The 22,130-nt window shown below is 41.6% G+C and overlaps 1 protein-coding gene across 1 annotated transcript in view; it reads left to right on the top strand.

Moving 5' to 3' along the window:
- The first annotated feature begins 1,257 nt into the window (after nucleotides 1–1,257).
- Prkch (protein kinase C eta) overlaps nucleotides 1,258–22,130 on the top strand; it is a 215,903-nt gene continuing 195,030 nt past the window's right edge. The window contains exon 1 of the mRNA XM_026385188.2: nucleotides 1,258–1,970. Within this exon, the coding sequence (XP_026240973.1) occupies nucleotides 1,608–1,970 (363 nt within the window). The 5' untranslated portion in view covers nucleotides 1,258–1,607. The remainder of the gene's footprint in view (nucleotides 1,971–22,130) is intronic.

Below are 22,130 nucleotides of genomic sequence, written 5' to 3'. Positions count from 1 at the left end.
CAGAAATATGATAAATTGTGGTATAAAGGTGTATTGTAATGCAAAAAAAGAGATCTCATGTATAATGGCATAAATTGGCATGAACATACTTTATATACAGAGTTACGAAAAATTGTGCTGTGAATGGATAATTGTGATTGTAATGCATTCCACTATTGTCATGTATGTAAGAAAAAAAAAGAATGCTCTAGACTTTATGGAATATAAATTGGTTTATATTCCAGGCTGGCCCTCAGGGAGCACACCTTTCCGTGCAGCAGAGTAGACCAAAGTCCTCCCAGGGGACAAAACCTCCAGGAGCAGTTGGTGGGAAGGATCAGAAGGCTGCTCATTCTGACAGCAGTTAACACACTGTTCTTTGAAGAGGCATTTTTTCAGCCGCACGTGTTGGGGGACAGCCTGTGCATGAACATTTTCTGACCTTGCCAGGCAGGGCTGGGTGGACCAGGAACCACTCCGTAGAGGAAGAGACTTATTAGATCTCGGCCCTGTGTGTCTCTAGAAGAACCGACCTTTCCTGCTCTTTGTGCAAGGAGACACACCTCTCTGAGGAAGGAGGAGGACAGGATTTCCATCATTACTAACTGCCCTATTAAAAACAAAAACAAAAACAAAACAACTGTGTAATTACCCTCAGCAGGAAAGGCTCACAAACAGGATGAGCCATTCCTGTAAAGATTAGGAAAAAAAGAATCTCCCCGTCGCTGTGCTCCTGCCTTCGGCCAGGGCTCTCCCGGAGTGCCAGGCACAGTCACTAGTCTGTCGCAGAGGGTAGGAGGGAGGGTTCCCCGCTGTTTGTCTTCCACATCCTGCAGACCTTCCAGTCCTCCCCAGCCCTTCTCCTATGCCTCAGGTGTTTGATCGAGCTCGCTCACGAACCCTTCCCTTTTTTGGATCGCTCCTGGGGTGGCCCCTAGCTGGCCGCGAGCGCCAGACCTGGAGAGGGAGAAGGGAGCACGCAGCGAGGTGCGGGCGTTGGGCTCCTCCGCCGCGTGCGCCGGGGCACCCCACCAGCCGGGCTGGGTGGCGGTCTGCGCACCACGCCCCCAGGGTGCGGAAGGCGCGAGGAGTCGGCGCTGGGGTTCGGTGAACTTGAAGACTGGCGGCGGGAGGTTGCTGCTCGGGATGCGGCGGCAGCTGCTTCCTGGTTTGAAGCTCACCGAGTGGGGGAGAGCGTGAGCCCGCGGAGGCGGGGGCAGGAGGAGAGGCAAGAGGAGGCGGGGGAAGAGACGCTTGGGGCTGGAGCGAACCGGACGGGTCGCTCTCCCAGGAGAGGAGCTTCCCGGCCCTGGAGAAGGGGCGAGTCCCACGAGATCCTCCGGGAAGCGCCGCGCGCTCGAGAGGAACGGTCGAGCTTTCCCGGCCCGCGAAGGGCTCGGCGCCGGGCTCCCCTCCTTTCCACCTCGGGAGTCAGAGAGGGAGGGAAGGAGGGGAGGGGAAGGTCCCACGGAGGAGGCAGAATGGCCGGTCGAGGGGGGCTTTGGCGCTGCTTTTCCCTGGAGCTGCCTCCACTCCTGCGGCTGCCGCGAGGGCTGGCCTGAGCCAAGTCTCCGCGCTCTCCTGTGCGAGCCAGCGCGGCCCCCTGGGGCCAGGGCAGCAGCGCCGGCATGTCGTCCGGCACCATGAAGTTCAATGGCTATTTGAGGGTCCGCATTGGCGAGGCGGTGGGGCTGCAGCCAACCCGCTGGTCCCTGCGCCACTCGCTCTTCAAGAAGGGCTACCAGCTGCTGGACCCCTACCTGACAGTGAGCGTGGACCAGGTACGCGTGGGCCAGACCAGCACCAAGCAGAAGACCAACAAACCCACGTACAACGAGGAGTTCTGCGCTAACGTCACCGACGGCGGCCACCTTGAGCTGGCCGTATTCCACGAGACACCCCTGGGTTACGACCACTTTGTGGCCAACTGCACCCTGCAATTCCAGGAGTTGCTGCGCACGGCCAGCACCTCGGACACCTTCGAGGGCTGGGTGAGTAGCGTGGACTCCTCCTCTTTCTGTCCACTGGATCTCTTCTTCCATTACATTTTTCAAAAATCGCCCGGGTTCCGCTTCCCCATTGCTTAGCATCAGAGGGAATTCCCTCCAGACTTTGGTCCTCTCCCAGATGGCCGCGGCACTGGTGACGCGACCGCGGTGGGTGTGTGCGGGCGCAGGTGTGTCTTGAGGAAGCCGGCCTGGACCTGGTCCCTTTTCAGAACCGCGGTTTTGGGCTAACGGGAAGCTGGGAAGGGGCTAAGGTGGTCACCTCCCTCCTCCCAGACTTTGGGTTAGGCATCCCAACTCTCAGCCCACGGGTAGATAGGAAGGGAAAGAAAAGGGTGATATGAAAGTGCTCCAAGCGCTTCTTAGGAGAAAGCCGTACATTCTCGCGAGTATTATTCATAGTGTTTATGGATACATGTTGGTTCAGCCGTGCAGACGTGCACACGTGTTTCAGCATGCACATCCATTACATCCCAGAGGTACAGAAGCTACACTGGCAGGGATCAGATTGCCTGGGTTTGCATGTTGGCGAAGTTTTATTGTTTAGCAGTTTTCCAAGGAGATGAGCTTTTCATGGGTTAGCAACTAACTTCAATCTGATACGTGTGAGTTCTGCAATGTGTAGTGTCTGCAGCTGTGGGTCTGAGAAGAGACTACCAGAGCTCCTTAGAAGACTGTTGACCGCCCTGCCTCCCCGCCATCACCTGCTGGTTTTTCTTTGTATTGACACGTCGCTACCCGGCAACTTCTCACTTGCCTCTGCTTTCTGCATATTTCCCATGAGGCCAAAATTCTGCTGAAAATAAACTAAAATTTCTAGAGCACTCTACACAGTGTAGAAATGCTTTTGCTTCTTAATGCTAACTCTATCCTTGATGATGAAAGTGGTCTTGTTTGGCAAAGTGCAGTACCCGGGTTTGAAGACTAAGGAATTTAATGGTTTAAGTTGTGGAAGGGGTCAGTTTTGAACCCAGAATGGGAATCAGTATTGGAAATCTCTTTGAAATTAATAAATGATGAAATCAGATGGATAATGATGAAGATTCATTTAGATTTTTTTTGTTTTATACTTTGGGGAATTAGTAATTTCACCATGTGTTCTCTAAAATTAGAGATGGCTTGTGGAACTAACCCCTCTTCCTCTCCCCTCCCTTCTCCCTTCCTTCTGTCCTTGCTTCCTTTTGTGGAGCACTGAGGATTGAACCCAATGGCACTGTACCCCAGAGCTACATCCCCAGCTCTTTTTATTTTTTTATTTTGAGTCAGGGTCTTGCTGAGTTGCCCAGGCTGGCCTTGAGATCCTTATCCCTCAGTGTCCTGAGGATAAGGATCTTATGCCACAATGCTCCAGGCTAAAATCCACCACTTTTTTTTTTTTTTTAAACGTACTGAGGATTTAACCCAGGACCTCATGCATTGTAGGCTAGCACTCCACCACTGAGCTACATTCCCAGAGGCCCCCCCACCCCTGTCACTTTTTTTTTTTTTAAGAATTCAACTTTTTAAAATGTATTTGTTTTTATGTGGTGCTGAGGATCCAACTTAGTGCCTTACACATGCTAGGCAAGTGCTCTACCACTGAGCTACAACCCTAGCCCTCCCCTCCACCTTTTTTTAACAGAGGTCAAAAACCATCATGGCTGTTTAAGCACAATCATCAAATCATATTGAGTTCATTTTTCTTTTTTTTTTTTTTAAAGAGAGAGGGAGAGAGAGAGAGAGGAGAGAGAGAGAGAATTTTAACACTTATTTATTTTATCGGGGGACACAACATCTTTGTTTGTATGTGGTGCTGAGGATCGAACCCGGGCCGCACGCATGCCAGGCGAGTGTACCACCGCTTGAGCCACATCCCCAGCCCCTTGAGTTCATTTTTCTTTAACCAACTTACTTTGTGGAATTTAGAAGTGAACTAGAAAGGAATGACTAAAATACATGCATTTTATCCTGTGAGTTTCTGGATATGAAATAGAAGTGAGCATAGGAATCTGAATGGATTTACTGATTAGTGTCTGACTAGGAATTAGGTTGGGCAAAGTTCTATAGGAACTAGGTTCTGAGATAGGGTGGTACAGATGAGCCAGAGGTCATGAGAAGCTTGTCTCTTTGGAGAGAGCCTAAACTGGTACTTCTCACTCATGGTTTGAGGATTTGAATCACCAGGGAGCTTTGCGCCCACCTCCCCAATTCTTTATTCTGGGGATTGAATTAGGGCCTCTGCATACTAAGTAAACACTCTGTTGCTGAGCCACATCCTCAGCCCTTTTTATTTTCTGAGACAGGTTCTCACAGCTGACCTCCTTATTGTGATCCTCCTGCCTTAGCCTTCTGAGTAGCTGGATTTGAGGGCTGTACTATAGTGCCTGCTAAAGATCCCTACTTTTAAAGACTCTAGCTAGGAAGCTGTAGCTGTGGTACCCAGCAACAGTACTTACAGGATTCCCAGGTGATTCCAATGTCAGTCAAGGTTGAGAACCTGTAGCCTAAATGAAGACTAAGATATAAGACTGAAGATGGGAAGATGCAGGTCACTTGACTAGGTGGTGTACAGAGCTGGGTATTATACCACTGGATGAATAAAGATTTAAGTGTAAATTTAATTTCTATAATTGTCTAATTATACTTAAATGTTTAATACAACCGTTGGTGGTGTTTTGGGAAACATGAATGTTTGATAGGATAGGTTTAGCATTTAAATAAACCAACAATTTGTCATGCATTTATATTCAGTTAGAGGAGTGGTTTTTTTGGGGGGGGGTTCTAGGTATTTTGAAACTGAGGATACGGTAGATATTGTTTATTTTTGCTAAAAATATTCGAAAATATATAGAATGCTTACTTTTTAAACTATCCTTTATAGGTTAAAAGGTTCTTTGAGGGGCTGGTGATGTGGCTCAAGCAGTAGCACGCTCACCTGGCATGCGTGCGGCCCTGGTTCGATCCTCAGCACCACATACAAAGATGTTGTGTCTGCTGAAAACTAAAATAATAAATATTAAAAAAGATTCTCTCTCTCTCAAAAAAATATTTAAACAAATATTTAAAAGGTTCTTTGAAGTCAGAATTATAGAAATTCTTATCTTTGCCATATAAAAATGAAATATTTAGTTTATTCAGACAGTTACATGTGGAATAATTGAACTTACTCCACAATAAATTTGTGTGTTACAAGTGAAACGACAGATTGCTAACTTATAAAAAAAAACCCAAGCAATTTCATTTTTCCTACATCATAAGAAGAAGATCTAATGGTAGCTTTATTGTAAAACAGAAGATATAAAAACAGAAGATACTTTTATTATAAGACTATTGTTAGGCTTTCTTGCTTATGGTACTTTCTACTATCAAGAATATAACCATTAACATTGGTTTTAGTGTAAGTCCATTGGCATTTCTGCTAACCTTGATGGGAAGAAAGCATTAGATCTATTTTATGCAATATATACCTAGTGCCAAATTTTTGTTTACAGACTCTCTCTCTCTCTCTCTCTCTCTCTCTCTCTCTCTCTATATATATATATATATATATATATATACACACACACACACACACACACACATATACATGGATACATACACACACACACACACACACACACACACACATACACATATCATTTTATTCAATCCATATAAAACCCAAGGAAGTGGTGGGACACAGTTAAAGGAGTTCTTAAATGGAAATTCATAGCATTGAACACTTAAATTAGAAAAGAAGATCTTGAATCAAAGACCTAAGTTTCTACCTAGAAGACTAAATTAACCCAAAATAAGTGGAAAGAAGAAAATTATAAAGATAACAGAAATCATTGAAGTGGGAAATAGGAAAATGAAGCAAAGAGCTGGGTTTTTAAAAATAAAATTAATAAACCTCAAGCCAGAATGATGAAGGAAAAAAAAAGACAGGACAAAAATTACCAATATTAGGAACAAGAGAAACATCATTGCAGATCGAGGATAATGAGGGTATATTGTAAATAATTTTATGTCAGTAAATTCCACAATTTAGATGAAATGAACAAATACTTTGAAAGATGCAAACTACCAAAATTTCCTCAAATGACTTGAATAGCTTTATATCTATTAAAATAATTGAATTTGTAGTTAAAAATCTTTCACAATGCAACCTCAGCTCTCAGATGGCTTTACTAGTGACTTTTATGTTCATTTAAGGAAGAAATATTATCAGCTCTATATGGACTTTAATAAAATAGGAGATAATTTATTCCCAACTCATTTCATAGGTTGACTTTATACCAGTAATACCATTAAACCCAACACAGATGAAGACATTACAAAAAAGAAAGCCACAGACTGTTAGTCAAGAACATGATGCAAAAATTCCTAAGCTTTACCAAATCAAATCTAACACTAAAGTAAATGAATAGTGTCTCTTGATCGAGTGCAATTTGTGTGATCAGTACTTCATGGTTGACTTAACGTTTTCAGATTAGTCAGTGTATATTAATAGAATAAAAATGATCATCTCAATAAATCAGAGAAAACATTTGACCAATTCAGTGTCCATTCACAATAAAAATTCTCAGCAAATTGGAAATATGAGGGAACTTATGTAACCTGATAAAAGAAGGACATCTGTGAAAAGCCAATAGGTACCATCTTAGTGGTGAAAGAATGAATGTGATCAGGATCAAGGCAAGGATGTCTGCTCTTTCCACTTTTGTTCAACATAGTTCCTGCTCAGCAGGAAATAAAGCAATTTCAAGAAATAAAATGCATGTAGATTACAGAGGAAGAAGTAAAACTGTATTTATTTGCAGAAAAATGATTGTAGAAAATTCTAAGGAATCTACAAAAGAGCTATTAGAAATAACAAATGAGTTTAGCAGGGTCTCGGGATCCAAACTGAAATACAAAAACTGATTTCGTATCTATGGGCTATCAGTGAACAATTGAAAACTGAAATAAAAATGCTATTTATAAGAACATCAAAGATGTGAAATTGGATAAATTTGATAAAAGGTGCAAGACTTTTCATTGGAAAGGACAAAACATTGCTGAGATGAAGATATATAAATGGAGAGAGAAATACTGCATTCATGGATGGTATGATTCAATATTATTAAGAAATCAATTCTTCTAAGTATTCAATAGATTTAATGCAATCCCAACTAAAATTGCAGTGAGTTTTGTCATAGAAATTGACAGACTGATTCCAAAATTTATATTGAAATGTGAAGTACCTATACTGATCTAAGAATAGTTTTGAGGGAAAAAAAGTTAGGGGACTTACACTGTCTAGTTTATTGTCAATTATCATAACCAAAACAATGGGAATTGGAGTAAAGAATGTCTTATAAATCAGTGGAACAGAAGATGGTTTAGAAATAAGATCCACACATATAAAACCAGTTGATTTTTTTAGTAATAATTTTTTAATATTTTTTATTTCATTTATCTTTATGTAGTGATGAGGATTGAACCCAGTGCCTCACACGTGCTAGGCAAACGCTCTGCCACTGAGCCCAGATCAGTTGATTTTTGACAAAGGTGCCAAGAAGACAGTTCAGTGGAGAAAATATTAATCTTTTCAATAAGTATTACTTGAACAACTGGATAGTCACACACAGAAATACAAGCCTTGATCCTTATTCTCATACCATTCACAAAGGTTAATTAAAAATAGATTATATTCCTAAATGTAAGAATTTGTCAAATTTCTGTAAGAAAACATATAAGAAACTTTAAAACTCTTAGTCGGGCTGGGGATGTGGCTCAAGCGGTACCGCGCTCGTGGCCCGGGTTCGATCCTCAGCACCACATACAAAACAAAGGTGTTGTGTCTGCCGAAAACTAAAAAAAATAAAATAAAATAAAAAAAAATATATATATATAAAAGAAACTCTTAGTCACCTTAATTCAGGAAAAACATTTTTAAATCACACACACACACACACACACACACACACACAAACACAAACACAAATCCAACTTTTAAAAAAGCAAAAATTTGGACTTTATCAAAATTAAAAAATATTGCTTTCAAAGGATGCTTAAGAAATTGAAATCATAAGCCAAAGACTCAGAGAAAATACTTGCAAGATATAAATCAGACAAGGACTTTTAACATAACTATATGAAGGAACTCTTAACTGAATGAGAAAAATACCCAATTTAGAAATGGATCAGCTGAGGGTACAGTTACAGTGGTGCATGCACAATCCCAGTGGTTCCAGAGACTGAGACAGTAGGATTGCGATGCGAGTTCAAAGCCAGCCTCAACAATGGCAAGGTGCTAAGCTACTCAACTCAATGAGACCCTGTCTCTAATAAAATTCAAAATAGAGCTGAGGATGTGGCTCAGTGATCAAGTACCCTTAAGTTCAATCCCCAGTACCCGTCCTGCCCCACCCCCCAAAAGAAAATATGGATCAACTATTTGAATAGGCACCCTCTTGGCAAATAGCACATGATAATATACTTAAAATCATTAGTCATTAAGGCAATGCAAATGAAAACCAAAAATAACAATATGCTCCCACTAGAAAGGCTAAAATTAACAAGAATGAACATAACAAGTGTTGATGAGGAAGTGGAGCAACTGGACCTCTCACATGCAGCTGTTAGGATGTCAGATGGTACAGTCATGTTGGAAAACAGTTCATCAGTTTCCTAAATTATTGAATATATACTTACTATGTGACTTATCTCTTCCTAAGTATTTACCAAGAGAAATGAAACCATGCATACAAAAGCTTGTCTGTGAATGTGCGTAGCAACTTTATTTGTGAGAACTCCAAACTGAACACTTAAATGACAACCAACAAATGAATATTTAAACCAATCATGGTACATCCATACTTTGGAATACTTTCAATCAGTAAAAAGTGGTGAACTATTGATAATATGTAACAACATGGACAAATCTCAAAGTAATTAATGCTGATTGAAAAAGGACAGACCTCCCCCTGCTTCTGCCAAAAGAATATATACTGTATGATTCAATTTATTCAACTATCATGGGAAATGAAAGTGAGTCTGTAGTGATGGGAAGCTCATCAGTAGTTGTCTGGGAATGAGGGGTAGGGGTGAAGTCAGGATGAATTCCAGAGGAGACATAAGCAGCCGATGTCGGTGTGGGGGGGAATATAATCTGTAGTTTGGTTGTGATAATGATTTCACAGTTATATGTATGTGTCAAAGCTTATCAAATTGTTCAATTATGTGCATACTATGACAATCATGCATCAAAATGGCAATAGGAGAAAACAATAAGGATTTATCATTTTCTTTTTATAAAATCTATAAACAGATTTTTAAAAAATCTGTTAAATAAAATGCTAGTAAATAGCAGAATTATATTTGAACCAAGCCTGGCTTTTGAAGACTGCATTATCGTTTTAGTGCAGAAAACATTTTTCAGAGTAGGAGTGTAAAAAAACCAGCATCACAATAAAACAAATTTATTAAATTAGTTTCTGGTCTTTGGATACAGTTTCATTTTCTGAATTATCACTGTCAAGATTTTTTTTTTTCTGCTTCTAGAACTTGTTTATTTTGCATAATTTCTTGGACTGGTGAAGACTGAAGGTTTGCCTAAGTTAAAACAGTTTCCTCCTTTTATGTATTTGCTCTTGATTTGCTGACTTTTCAAATGGGGATTGGCATCTCCTACTTAATGCTGAGCGCTGTGGGGTGCGGGGAGCAAGGAGGAGCTGGACGCTGCATCATGGAAAGACCTTGGCGCCCCCTCAGGAAGGAAGCACCTTCTTGGCGGGATCCCAGGCTGTTTTCCTGTTCAACCCTCCTGAAGACATTCTGTTCTCTGCAGCCCTGTAGGACTGTTTTCTCTCAATTTCTCAGTAAGACACTTGTTTTGTAGTCCTGTCAGGTAAAGCCACCAGGTTACTCCTGAGCCATTGTTAGCCGTTCCTTGATTCTGGATCTAGGAGCATGAATTTATAGCACCGGTATTCTACCAGATTCTCTATCTAATGGCTCATTCTCTTATAGTTTATAGTTCAATTATTCATTCTCATAATTATATATATATTTTTTTTCTGAGCCAATTTGCAAGGAGTCCTAACACTGACTAACCCACAGTGTCTTAGAGGAAAAACTCATTCTAGAATCTCGAGGAAGGTCTATTCCAGTGTACGTGAATTGTATTGGTTATATGGTGTCTTTCATTTCGCTGCAGTGAGGTTGGCTTCTCCTCATCATGCAGGTTGTAGCTTAGATGTTTTCCCTCAGGAGCATCTTCCTGGCCATGTTATTATCTTGTCATCCTTTACTGTGCTCATCACTCTCTGAGATCATTTTGTTAATTGATTTGCTTATTACATCTTCCTCCTGTAGAGTATAAACACCTGGAGAGCAGGGACCCTGCCTCTGTTATTCACTGTTCTAACTCCAGCAACATGAGCAGCGTCTGGTACACAGTAGGTGTTAAATATTTGTCAAAAGAATGAGATTTGATGTGCTTTTTGGGATAAGTAAGGTATATGTGCTCTGGGAATGTCTTTCTGGAAGTAGTTTATTCATCTTTCAAAAAGAAATAACTGCAAATAATTGGGGAATAACCATCATCACAACACTTCTTTTTAAAATTACCTAAGACATTCTAATACGTACATGAAAGACTGGGCCAGATTTTAATGCCCCTTGAATATGGTAATGGTTGAAAATTCTGTGGATGAAAAATTCCCTGCCCTTTTCCTCTTAAAGCACACTTGTAATTCCAGTGGCTTGGGAGGCTGAGGCAGGAGGATCATGAGTTCAAAACCAGCCTCAGCAAAAGCGAGGCACCAAGCGACTCAGTCTCTAAATAGAATACAAATTAGGGCTGGGGATGTGGCTCAGTTGTCGAGTGGCCCTGTGTTCAATCTCTTGTACTGCCCCACCCCTGCCCAAAGTCTATGATTTTTAAACCACTAATATATGGTAAATTCCTGTGATTTTTCAATCCTAATGTTAAATTTGGGGTGCAGCAAGAAAAAAACCTCTTAAAGGTTGTGCTTCAGCCTTGGAGAACTAGTGAGGTTGGTGGGTGGAGCATGAATCATTTATCTTATGCAACTCTTAGCACAGTTTGGGTATCTAGCAAGTGTTTAGAATGGCGATTAGTGGTGATGGTAAAAGTGCTGTACGTTTTTATGAGATGGGTAGCATTTACTCAGAGTAAGAGAAGCACCTTGGATTTTCTGTAGTCTTTTTTCTAGTTTATAAAACAATTGTCAAGATCATATCCGCCCTGGGGTGCCCAGTTTGGGTTTGACCCTCTTCCTTCCTGTTGTCTCAGGATCTCCATGGCCTCCCTGCCTTCCATCCTGAAAGAATGGCCGTGTCAATGGATTGGCCTCACCTAGAACTGGGATGCATGTGGGAGTTCAGAGTATAATGGAATGGCTCTTGGGGCAGCTACCAGAAATGCCAATCCCTAGGTGAGCCTTCATTTACCACCAAGTCTCTCCTGCCTGGAGAGTCAAGCTGACCAAATAAACATGGCCCATTCTCTGAAGGGTCTTGTAGTTCCAAGTGAGAGATAGATTGGGGACAAAAAAATGAAAGCAACCAGGACGTTCTAGAACAGAAGTAGATACCCCGATGCAGGTAAGCAGCTGGTTTGGGAAGAAGATCAGGAACATCTTCCTGAGAGGGAAGATAGCTGATTCTTAAGGCCCCAGCATCGGCCACAGCCTACTTTACTTAAACCATGGAAAAAATCTTTCCTGGAAAGAAGAAAAGGAACTTTTGACCTGATAATGCTCCCCAGAGAGACATCACAGGTGCCCTGTTGAAGGGTAAATGTCTCTGACCCACAGATGTGTTTCCATCTTTGGAAAGTTTGGGAGGGAACTAAGTTTGTGAACAGGTACCCTGCCGGGACTTTTGACAAATTCCACCGTATTAGAACCATCAAATACTTACAGTTTTATGGATCATAAAAGAATCATAGATGTTGAACAGAAGGATCACCTAGTTCAGAACCACCACAATAAAAAAAAAATAAATCCTGGCAGCTCTTAGGCCCACAGACAGCCTGCAGGTGTATTCATTTGGCACAAATATTTTTAACATTGGAACTGAAGACTTTTAGTGCCACCCAGTTCACTACAGACCCCACCACTCCCTATTGTCAAACCAACCCTCTTGACTCATTACCGTGCTCAAGGTTTTGAGTTTGTGACACCATAGCTCAAGCCTTTGTTTGCAAATTTGTGGGAACCAAAGCTCCAGCCCAAGCATTATTAGTGCTCTGGCTCACAGGAAATGTGACACACACACATACTTCATATCTATTTGTATATTTATGAAAATGTAGATACACTTATTTAGATTTATTTAGATATGTATTAATTTGTAAATAATTCAGAGGCATATTTTTTAGATTTATATATGTATGTATATGTGTGTGTGTATATATACACACACACACATCCTAAAATTTAGAGAAAGCTAGCTTACTAGTACATATATAGGGTGTTACCTTTTATTGCCAAGTAGTATTTTATTAATTATCTCATTAAAAAGACTCTTTTTTTTTTTTTTTGGTGGTACTGGGGATCAAGCCCAGGGCCTTATGCAAGCTAGGCCAGTGCCTCTTTGTGTTTAGCAAGCAACTTCCAACAATATATAAGTGTTATCCATATTATACGGGAGTAGGGCGAGTTGGGCTCAAGGCATGACTTTGTCACTGATCAGCTGGGATCTAAGGCAAACCTCCATTTATCAGGGTCTCAGTTCCCTGACTTATATTATGAGGGAGTTGCACTAGAGTAGCTCTAAGGGCCCTTCCATCTCAAAACCTTCTGTTTCCATTGAATTAGGCAGTCACATCCTTTCTTCCATTTGGAATAATGGGCTTGGTTTTAATTCATTTAAAATGAATTATGTGTTATCAAAGTTAGTAACTTTCAAAAAATCAGTTGGCCCAAATCTAAATTGTTTGGAGACGATTTAGTGTGTATCCCAAGTGACTTGCTCAGCCCTGATGGTGATATTGGTATTATTTCCTTGGCTTAGAACCAGCCTTAAGGAAATACAGTGGGTCCTCATTTCAAGCTATGCAGTTGGATTTTCTTAGTTTACACTAATGCACTGCTTGCTCTGTGGAATGGTTGTAAGTTATTCCCGGTTATCTCGTGTCAGAGAGAGACTGAGAATCCCACTGCTTAAGCTCTTGCTAGAAGCCATTCTCACTAGCACAGTAATTAAATCTTTGTAGTCCCAAAGTGTCTGTAGCCACCAGTCTATATATTCACCCTAGGTGATGACAAAGACTATAAATCACTTGTTGGACAGACATTTTAATTAGATGGAGGAATGAGCCCAAGGGTATTGGCTATCACAGTGTTTAAATGCTGTGCTGAAGAATTTTATGAGACAGGAAATTTTTGTTGAGAATCATGGCACTATCCAGACTACTTTATCGAGATTGTTACGTTTGTGTGTTTCTGTAGCACCAGTAAATTAGAGCAATGATTGTGGAAGCTCATGGGACTTTTGTAGTAGGAAGACCACTTAACAAGGGACTCACTAGCAGTGCTTTTATCACATGCTGCCTTCTTGACAGCTCCTTTGATTTTATGTTTTACCTTTTCATATCATTGACCTCACAGGGAGAGAAATACTTAATAGGTTACCAAAGGTGTTTAGTTTGTACTTGTGGTAAGAAGTGAAGAAATTTGCCAGAGGATAGAACCATAGTGAACATGAGCACCTCATAATTGCTTTAATAATGCAAGTCATTTGGGGCCAGTGTGAGCATGTTCTGTATCCACCCCTGGATACCCAATTTCAGACCTAGGCCTTATTTTTCAGGCACCTGAACCCAGACCACAAAGCTGCATTTTCCTTTGTAAGTCATACGTATCCCTTATACTTGCATGATCTTTGCATCTCTCTTGGCCTCTGACCTCACACTGGACTTTGGTTTTCTTGTCTGTGATGTCACAGGGCTGGGCAGCCTGAGTGCTGTGCCCCTATACAGTGTCAGAGTTCAGTGGTTTCAATTAGGGTTCCATTGGACAATGGACATTTTGCCTTTCCCCTCTGTCTTTTGGAGATTGTTTTGCTGATACTGTTTGTCATGCTCGTGTTGACATCATTCCCTAAACAGAATGCATGTACTAAGTTTTGGGCCTCTTAGATGCTTTAATATGTATTTCTTTGTTTCATTGTGGTATAGAAAAGTTGAGAGCAGATTCTCAGTCAAGCAGTGCTTCTCAAAGTATTTCTGAGCTGTGGATCCTTTCTTTTTTTGGTGGAGGCAGGTACTGGGGACTGAACTCAGGGGCACTTGACCACTGAGCCACATCCCCAGCCCTGTTTTGTATTTTATTTAGAGTCAGGGTCTCACTGAATTGCTTAGCACCTCTCTTTTGCTAAGGTTGGCTTTGAACTCGTGGTCCTCCTGCCTCAGCCTCCTGAGCCGCTGGGATTACAGGTGTGCACTACTGAGCCTGGCTATGGATCCTTTCATTGATGGTGGAAACAATGAATGAATGCTGTTTCCAGAAAAATACACATATGTGCACATTGGCCATTTCTTGGAACTGTGTCACCAGATTAGGGGTTCTCTGAAGCTTGACATGGACATAGGGTCTTAGGTGAAGTCATTCCCCACTAAAAGGTGTGAAAAAATAAAGCTTTTATTAATTTCTAACTCTTAAGGCCTGATTCTAATATTTCCCCCTACATTTGAGGACATTTTTCATTTTAGTTACTTATGTAAGACAGTTAACTAGTAAACAAAAAAAGCTGTAAATTTTAAAGACATAAAGTTGTACATTAAAAAAAAATACAAAACGCATTCTCACCTAGTTCTGGCTCCTGCTGAAATACACTAGATGATGACCCACTTTAGGACCTATTTGGTTGTGTTATTTAGGTATTTTCAAAGCCTCTATTTTTGAAGGGGTTCTTTGAGGTTTGCAATAGATGAAAAGTTAAAAAAAAAAAAAACTAGGACAGTTTGAGTGACCTCGGCTTAGTCTGTTTTAGTAATATAATCTTTCCCCCTGTAAAACTAGATAGGGTTTATTTTTTTATAAACTTTTTCTTAAAACATTTATCCTTTTTTTGCAGCTATAATAGGCAGCGTAGTGCTCCACTGTGTTAGTCCAAGAGAGAATGATGAGATGAGTGATGATTGTCTGCGCCTCTTAACATCTGAGTCCTGGGTCCCTCAGGCCAACTACGTTTTCTGTTCTTCTGTTGAACTCCACTTCCCCTCACTGTAAGGTTGGCAATAACCTGAAGGTGGTGGACACTGAGCTGAATGGAGCAGCTATTAGTCAGAGGTGAAGCTGGAATCCAGCTCTCTGGACTGGAGGCCAGGATCCTTGCCTGACTGCAGGCTGGTGGTACAGGCAACAGGAAAGCTGTCTCATCACGGTTAGGTGTTTATGGAGCACCTGCTGGGTGCTGGGCTGTTCCAGGTGTTCCTGTAGGGCAGAGAACACACACCCAGCACTGTGACCCTCACAGAGCTGCTGTCCTCACATGAAAGGAGTCCATCCAAAGCAAGCAAACAAATGAAAAAAGAAAATAACACATGGTATGTAGGTGCTAGGTGGGAAATTCACACAGGCTGATGTGGTTGAGGGAGGCAAGGCAGCTGCTTACCTAGAGTGGTTAGAGGAGAACACACAGAGAGGGTGACATTTCAGCTGAGACGCAAGCAGCCGTGTGAAGATTAGAGAAGGCGTTCCGGGCAGAGGGAACAGCTCACGGAAGGTCCTCAGGGGAAGCAAGCTTGGCATGTGGAAGAACAAACAGAGGGTGGCAGAAAGAGGGGATGGCAAGCTCAAAGCCTCAGCCCAGCTTCATAGGAGTGTGAACAGTGAACACGTCCTTTAGTCTCTGAGTTTTCTGGTGCCAACGTTGGCTGCCTTATAGGCTTGGTGCCACAATTGGATTTCATACATTAATCATACCCTGCACAAAATAAGCCCCCAAGAAATGGTAGCCTTGGTTGCGTTTACTCTCCCAAGGAAACTGATATGTTGACAAAGACCTTCTGAAAAGATCACTGTGGCCAAGGAAAGACACCCTGCAGGTTGCCTTTAGGACATCTCACTTTAGGAGGGGGAAGGGTGGAGTCTTGTGTACCCCTCAAATGTCATCGCAGAGGCATTGGCTCATCTCTGTCCTCTTCAGTACCATGATAATGGAGAAAGAAAACAAGTCTGAAGTTTATTCCATATTTTTGAATTTCTGAAAGGTATATTGTCTTATACGTGCTCATAAATATCAATGGAAAATTTAATAATTCAGAGGGATTAGGGTAACTTGTATTGCAGTGGTAGAATTAATAGAGCCCTGAACTGTTTTTATTTTTTATAAAACTATAAGTTTATAGATGTGAGTTAATAAACATAGTGCCCCAAATCCTAAAGGAAGTAGAACCCCAGCCATTGAAACTAACTAGATAAAATTGATTCTTGCTTACTTCTGAAAATTCATTTACTTTGTTGATTATAATTTTATAAATTAAATCTTGATAATTTTGCCATCATGATTTTGAGTAACTTTGGGTAATGCCATTTTGGCTTCTCCCTGAACATTTCTGACTTTACCTTCAACATCCATTTGGTCTGTTTTTAATGTAAAAAGGCATATTAGCATTTGCCTATGCCACATAAATTAGGATGCAGAATATACAATTATGGACTAATAATACACAAATGTAAGCTTTGAGAAATATTTATTGGACAACAACCATAATTATCAGTGCATCATAGTGTGATGGTTTGATGTCACCCAGATTGGGGTTCAACTTATTAATTAGTTCTGCCTCTTAACAGAGGTCATTTAACCTCTGGGAGCCTCAGTTTTCTTATCCTCAGCATTGCATGGTCACTGGGCTATGTGGGAATGTAGCAAGGACTTTCATAAGGCATTAAGCACGGCCCATGACTCATACTACCACCATGGAAAATGTTATCAGTGTCACCATCACCACCACCACTCGACCCTCAGCACTTAAATATGAAGTCCTGGCCCAGCCCTTTTCTGAAATTAGCTTTGGAAACAGTAAGATATTTACTTACATAGAATTTGAGAGTTAGAAGGGATTTTTGAGCCTCCTGTTTTGGTTTTTTATTTAAGATTCTGGAATGCAAATCAATAGAATATGTCTAGGTACCAGAGGAAGAAAAGGCAGCCTCCTTATCCTGAAATCATAGGGATTCAGGGATAATTTCTGCACATATGTCCACTCTGAGAGATCTTGTAAGGAGCATGGGAAAAGGAGCTGGAATTACTATATAGCTACAGTGTTGCCCAGTTAGTCCATGGAAAATCTTGGAAGTGGAATCTGTTGGTTTGTTCATCTAACATTAGACATAGAGGGTTCTGAGTTGGTGCAAACCAACGAACAAGAAAAAAAAGTATAATATTTAGTTGCAAAGGACCTGAAGGAGCCCTTTGTAAAGCTGGACTGAACACTTTTATTGCTGAAATTAAGGGAAATGATGGTAAACAGCCTCTTTCAATTGGCATTAAAAGAGGTTTCTCTTCAGTTTGAACATCTCATAGTTGTTGAGCACGAATTGTTCGGTCAAGCTTTCAAGGAGGAAAACTCTAATTTTAAAAATGCATCATTTGAATGTGGATTTCTGGAAGAAATCAAGGGCACCAACAATTTTGACTTAGTTCACAGAAAATCTGAAGTTTTTGTTTGTTTGTTTGTTTTTTGATAGATGCACTCATTTTGAAGTTGAATATTTTTACTTTTGTCTGTTGACCAGCCACTTGTTTTGGGTCCTCCATGTTTCACAGTTGATTTTAAGTTTGAGGTTCCTGAACTGCACATATTTAATTTTTCAGAACAAAAGTTTCACTGGCTGCATAGGAAGGCATAACAGTGTTTGTATTTGATGTTTAGAACAGCCTTGGTTTGGGTGGTTCAGAAGTCTTTGTTAGCTGTTTGACTGTGTGGAGAATATATTGTTTTTGAGTCTCCCTGCTGGGCCTCCACGCCTTCTTATCATGCACATCCTGTACCTGAGTTGTGGTTGTATTGATTTGCTGGGGCGCTGCTGTTGCAGATGTCTGGGGTGAATGAGAATGTGTTTGTGGGTGTCTGCTCTTACTTTGGCCCTGAATTGCTATTTCAGCCCTGAAGTTCTGTCTGTGTAAACACTAGGGACCCTCAGCCTCCCCTACCCCTCCTGGCACTTGACAAAGTACCATGCACATGGTAGAGATTCAGGAAATAATGTTAGAAGAAATTCCTCATTGTTCTTATGTCTTGAATTTGAATAAGGATTCAAACACTATCATTGACACTCTTTGTTAAAACATTTTCCCTTTAAAAATTTGTATTTCAGGGCTAGGGCTGTAGCTCAGTGGCAGAGCGCTTGCCTAGCATGTGTGAGGCCCTGGGTTTGATCCTTAGCACTGTGTAAAAAAACTAAATGAATAAAGGCATGCTGTTCATCCACAACTACAATTGTTTTTTTAAATTTGCATTTCAGATACAGACATGACTACAGGCTTAGGAACAGTGTTCGTTTTCAGATAGAGTGAATATGCCAGAATGGTTGTTATTCCCTTGATTATTTAGGTAAGTGTAAATGACAGGTGAAAGGACTAGCCAAATCCCAGGCCCCCCAAATAAAACATTAGAACATTAGCAACTTTTGTTTGGGCCATAAGAGCTGGATTTCAAAACAGGAAAGATGGAGAGATTAAGTCATCACCTAGTGTACCAGATGTCAGGAATACATTAATGACAGCCAGCCTTTTTTTTTTTTTTTTTTCAGAATAGGACACCCATGAAGGGCATGAACTAGATTAAGGTACAACTGTGACCTTGAAGTGACAGTAGCTATGTAAACTCATTTTCCTTAAAATACCTTCTTCTGGCAAAATAAGTGACTCCTGAAGTAGCCTTGCAAGAGCTCCAGCGTTCATCTTCCCTTTTTACCTCTGAACTGAGTTTCGAATGGGTGCTGGTTGACTCCTTCTGCTGTGATCTAGTCCTGCAGAACTTCTAGTGGCCCAATCTCTGTTGTACTTCATAGTGCAGTTGTTCATTCCTAGAGGCTGGCCCTTGCCTGTCTCCCCAAATCCATCTCCCACTTTGTCTTAATGCCTGGTTCCAATAGAAAGATTAGGTTTTCTTGCCTCTGCTCATGTTTAACTCCATCCTCAGTAAATATCAGAGGAGGAGGGCGGTATGCCTTTGTAATTTGTGCAGAAGGACTTGTTGTATAATGTTAGAAAAGGTGGGAGGGATATAAAGGAGGTTCTATAGGAAAAAAAAATATGCCATTTTCTATGCGACTGCAAACACCACCTCAAATAGACCTGAGCATGCACAAGCACACAGCAACACACACTTCCGTGTTTCAATCCACAGCACTCACTGAGAGCTGCTATGGCCAGAGAGCATGTCTGGTGCTGGGGTAAAAAGCTCAAGGAGCTTGTGCTGTGGTGGTGGGGACGCACATACCTGCAGTTTCATTGCAGGGTGATTCAGGTCAGGAATAGAAACATACGTAGGATGTTGGGGACTGTGTGCCTGAGCATTCAGGGAGGACTTCTTGAAGGAGGTGATGCTCAAGGTCAGCCTTCAGGAAAAGTTAGTGTTAACCAGATTCATGGTGCTACAAACTCCTTTTCCTTTTTGGGATTTATATTTTCCCCTTGTAATTTGACCTATACTTGTCATTTTATACGGAACTAACACCTCAGTGCTTTTTAAAGGCAAAGTGCTTTGGTTCATACCCCTGGTAAGGAATTGCTTCACGAGGACAGAGCCTTTGACTAGGTCCCTGTCATTGAATTGTCATTGATTGAATTGGGCATCTTGAGGTGAGATGTGAGAAAGCATTCTCCTCTTTCCCCTGGAGGGGACAAATATTCATGTTACAGTTGAGTCTTGCCCCACCTCTTGACTGGGTGGCCCTGTGAGGCCCTAAGCCCAGTGAGGTGCTTCAGTAGAGCACCTGAGGTATCTAACAGGTGGGGCAGAGCCTGGTCTAGGTATTCGACTCTCTGTTCTGAACAGGAGTGCCAAAGTCATCTGGAGGTGAAGGAAAGGTCCTTTAAAGCCTCTACTAGTAATTAAATGCAAGCAGAAGGATGGAAAGGTGGAGCCAACTCATTTCTTAGCATATAATATGATCAACCTCTCTTGTGTAAATGTAGATTCTCATGGGCTGTCTTTTCCTAGTTCTCAAAAAGGCTTGGAGAGCTATGCTGGATTATGAGTTAGCCCATGGGCATCTGTTGGAAGATCTGAAAATGCTAGAACACGTTATATCAGCAGGCTTTATCCTTTGGTCACTCACAGATCTTCGTCGCCAGATGTGTGAAGTGGATGCTTGACTTGGTTTCGACTCTGAACCGTGGGCCCCAGACCTGCCATTCCATGGCACTTCATCACTCCATGCTATTGGGGGTGAGGCCTTTTTTTTTTCAGAGGCCTATTTCCACCCAAAGAATCGCACTGTAAGTGTTTCCACAGGAACTCTGCTCTTTGTCGGCGTTGGTGTTGTGGCTGTGCAGCAGAACCCACAGGGCGGAGGTGTCCTAGCTCTTGTGGGTAATGCAATAGATCTTTCCATCCCTCACTTCAAATTTTCCAGCGTGGTCTGATCCACTGTGGTATCTTAGAACCAGGTTTACTGATTGCCACCGGACTGATAATGAGAGGTTTTAGATGATCCATTGACAATCAGCACCCAGAAAGGTGGTTTAGTGTTTCCTTCTACCAGCAAACCTTAGGCAGTGCCATATAGAAGGTCTTGCAAGGTCATAGTGTCATTCTTAAGACAGCCAGGGAAGATGCACCTCTGGAGAAGGCAGTTCTGTGCCTCTGATTCCTCCATGGATCAACGGATAAGGATGCTTCACCAACTCCTCTTACATCACTTCTCTTTTCTTGGGTGGGGGGAACCAGGGATTGAACTCAGGGGACTCGACCACTGAGCCACATCCCCAGCCCTGTTTTGTATTTTATTTAGAGACAGGGTCTCACTGAGTTGCTTAGCGCCTCGCTTTTGCTGAGGCTGGCTTTGAACTCATGATCCTCTTACCTCAGCCTCTTGAGTTTCTGGGATTACAGGCATGCGCCACCGCGCCTGGCTGCACACTTCTTGTCTGTACTTTTCCTCCTTGCTCACAGGCTGACCTGGAATGGAGTCGACTCTTAACTGGACTTCATGGTTACTGTCTTGCTGGTGATGAGGGTGGAACAGTTTCCAAAGGAGTCTGGTATTTTGTATTGATAAATCAAAGGGCCTGGCTTGGAGGTTGGTGTGCTGTCAGCAGAAAGGACTTAATGTAACTCCAATTAAGAAATGAATGAATCTCAGATTATTACAACCCAGGAGAGAGCTCTTACAGAGGAATGGCCCTTTGAGCAAGAGTGACCAGCTCACTGAACAAGAAGCCCCTAGAATGGAAAGAGAAGGCTTGTGTGTTGTAAGCAATTGATTCTCATAAAACTGTGAAAGGACTAGACGATAAGGAAAAGAGGTTCTTAAATTTTGTGAGGGAGATTTTTCATTCATTCTGGAGCTAAATAGAATAAGGACTCTCAGAGAATGCAGGGTGAGTGACAAGTTTCTTTACACTTTTATCTTACACATAAAACATGTATCTTAATGTGCACAAGTAAAATATCATCTTTTTGTAATCAAATAATATTTGGAGTCATATTTATTATATAATAGATTGTGACATACTGTGAAAAAGTAAAAAATTGGCTTAAAAATATGTATGAGTGCAGAGATGTTTTAGAAGAGTCTGTAAATTGGTTAGGCTGAAATGGACAGCATTGCATTTGGCACCAGGATGCTACCTGGATAACTCAGGACAGCTGTCTTCCAGATTTGCCTCCTTTATGTGGAAGTACAGCTTGACCTACTGTTTTTTTTTTTTTTTCCCCAGTGTCCAGAATACTGACAGTTCTCATTCTCTGGCCCCAGAATCTGGTTACCTACATGCTGCCCAGGATCTATATTTTGTAATGATGGCTCTGGTAAAACTTTCAGGAACAACCCCTTCCTCATCCTAAATGATATTTGGATACCCTCAGAACATCGGGAAGCTTGTCATTTGAAGGCCACAACTTGCACATGATATTGCAGAAGAGTTATAGGTAATGAACCAAGCAGCGAACCGAGTGACCTCTGGAAGTTCCCTCAGCACTGAGAGTTCTCGTGT

The sequence above is a fragment of the Urocitellus parryii genome, chromosome 6, assembly GCF_045843805.1.
Source record: "Urocitellus parryii isolate mUroPar1 chromosome 6, mUroPar1.hap1, whole genome shotgun sequence".
In the NCBI taxonomy this organism is placed as follows: domain Eukaryota; kingdom Metazoa; phylum Chordata; class Mammalia; order Rodentia; family Sciuridae; genus Urocitellus; species Urocitellus parryii.
Note: the sequence above shows the minus strand (reverse complement) of the source record. Positions and strands in the feature narration are given on the sequence as shown.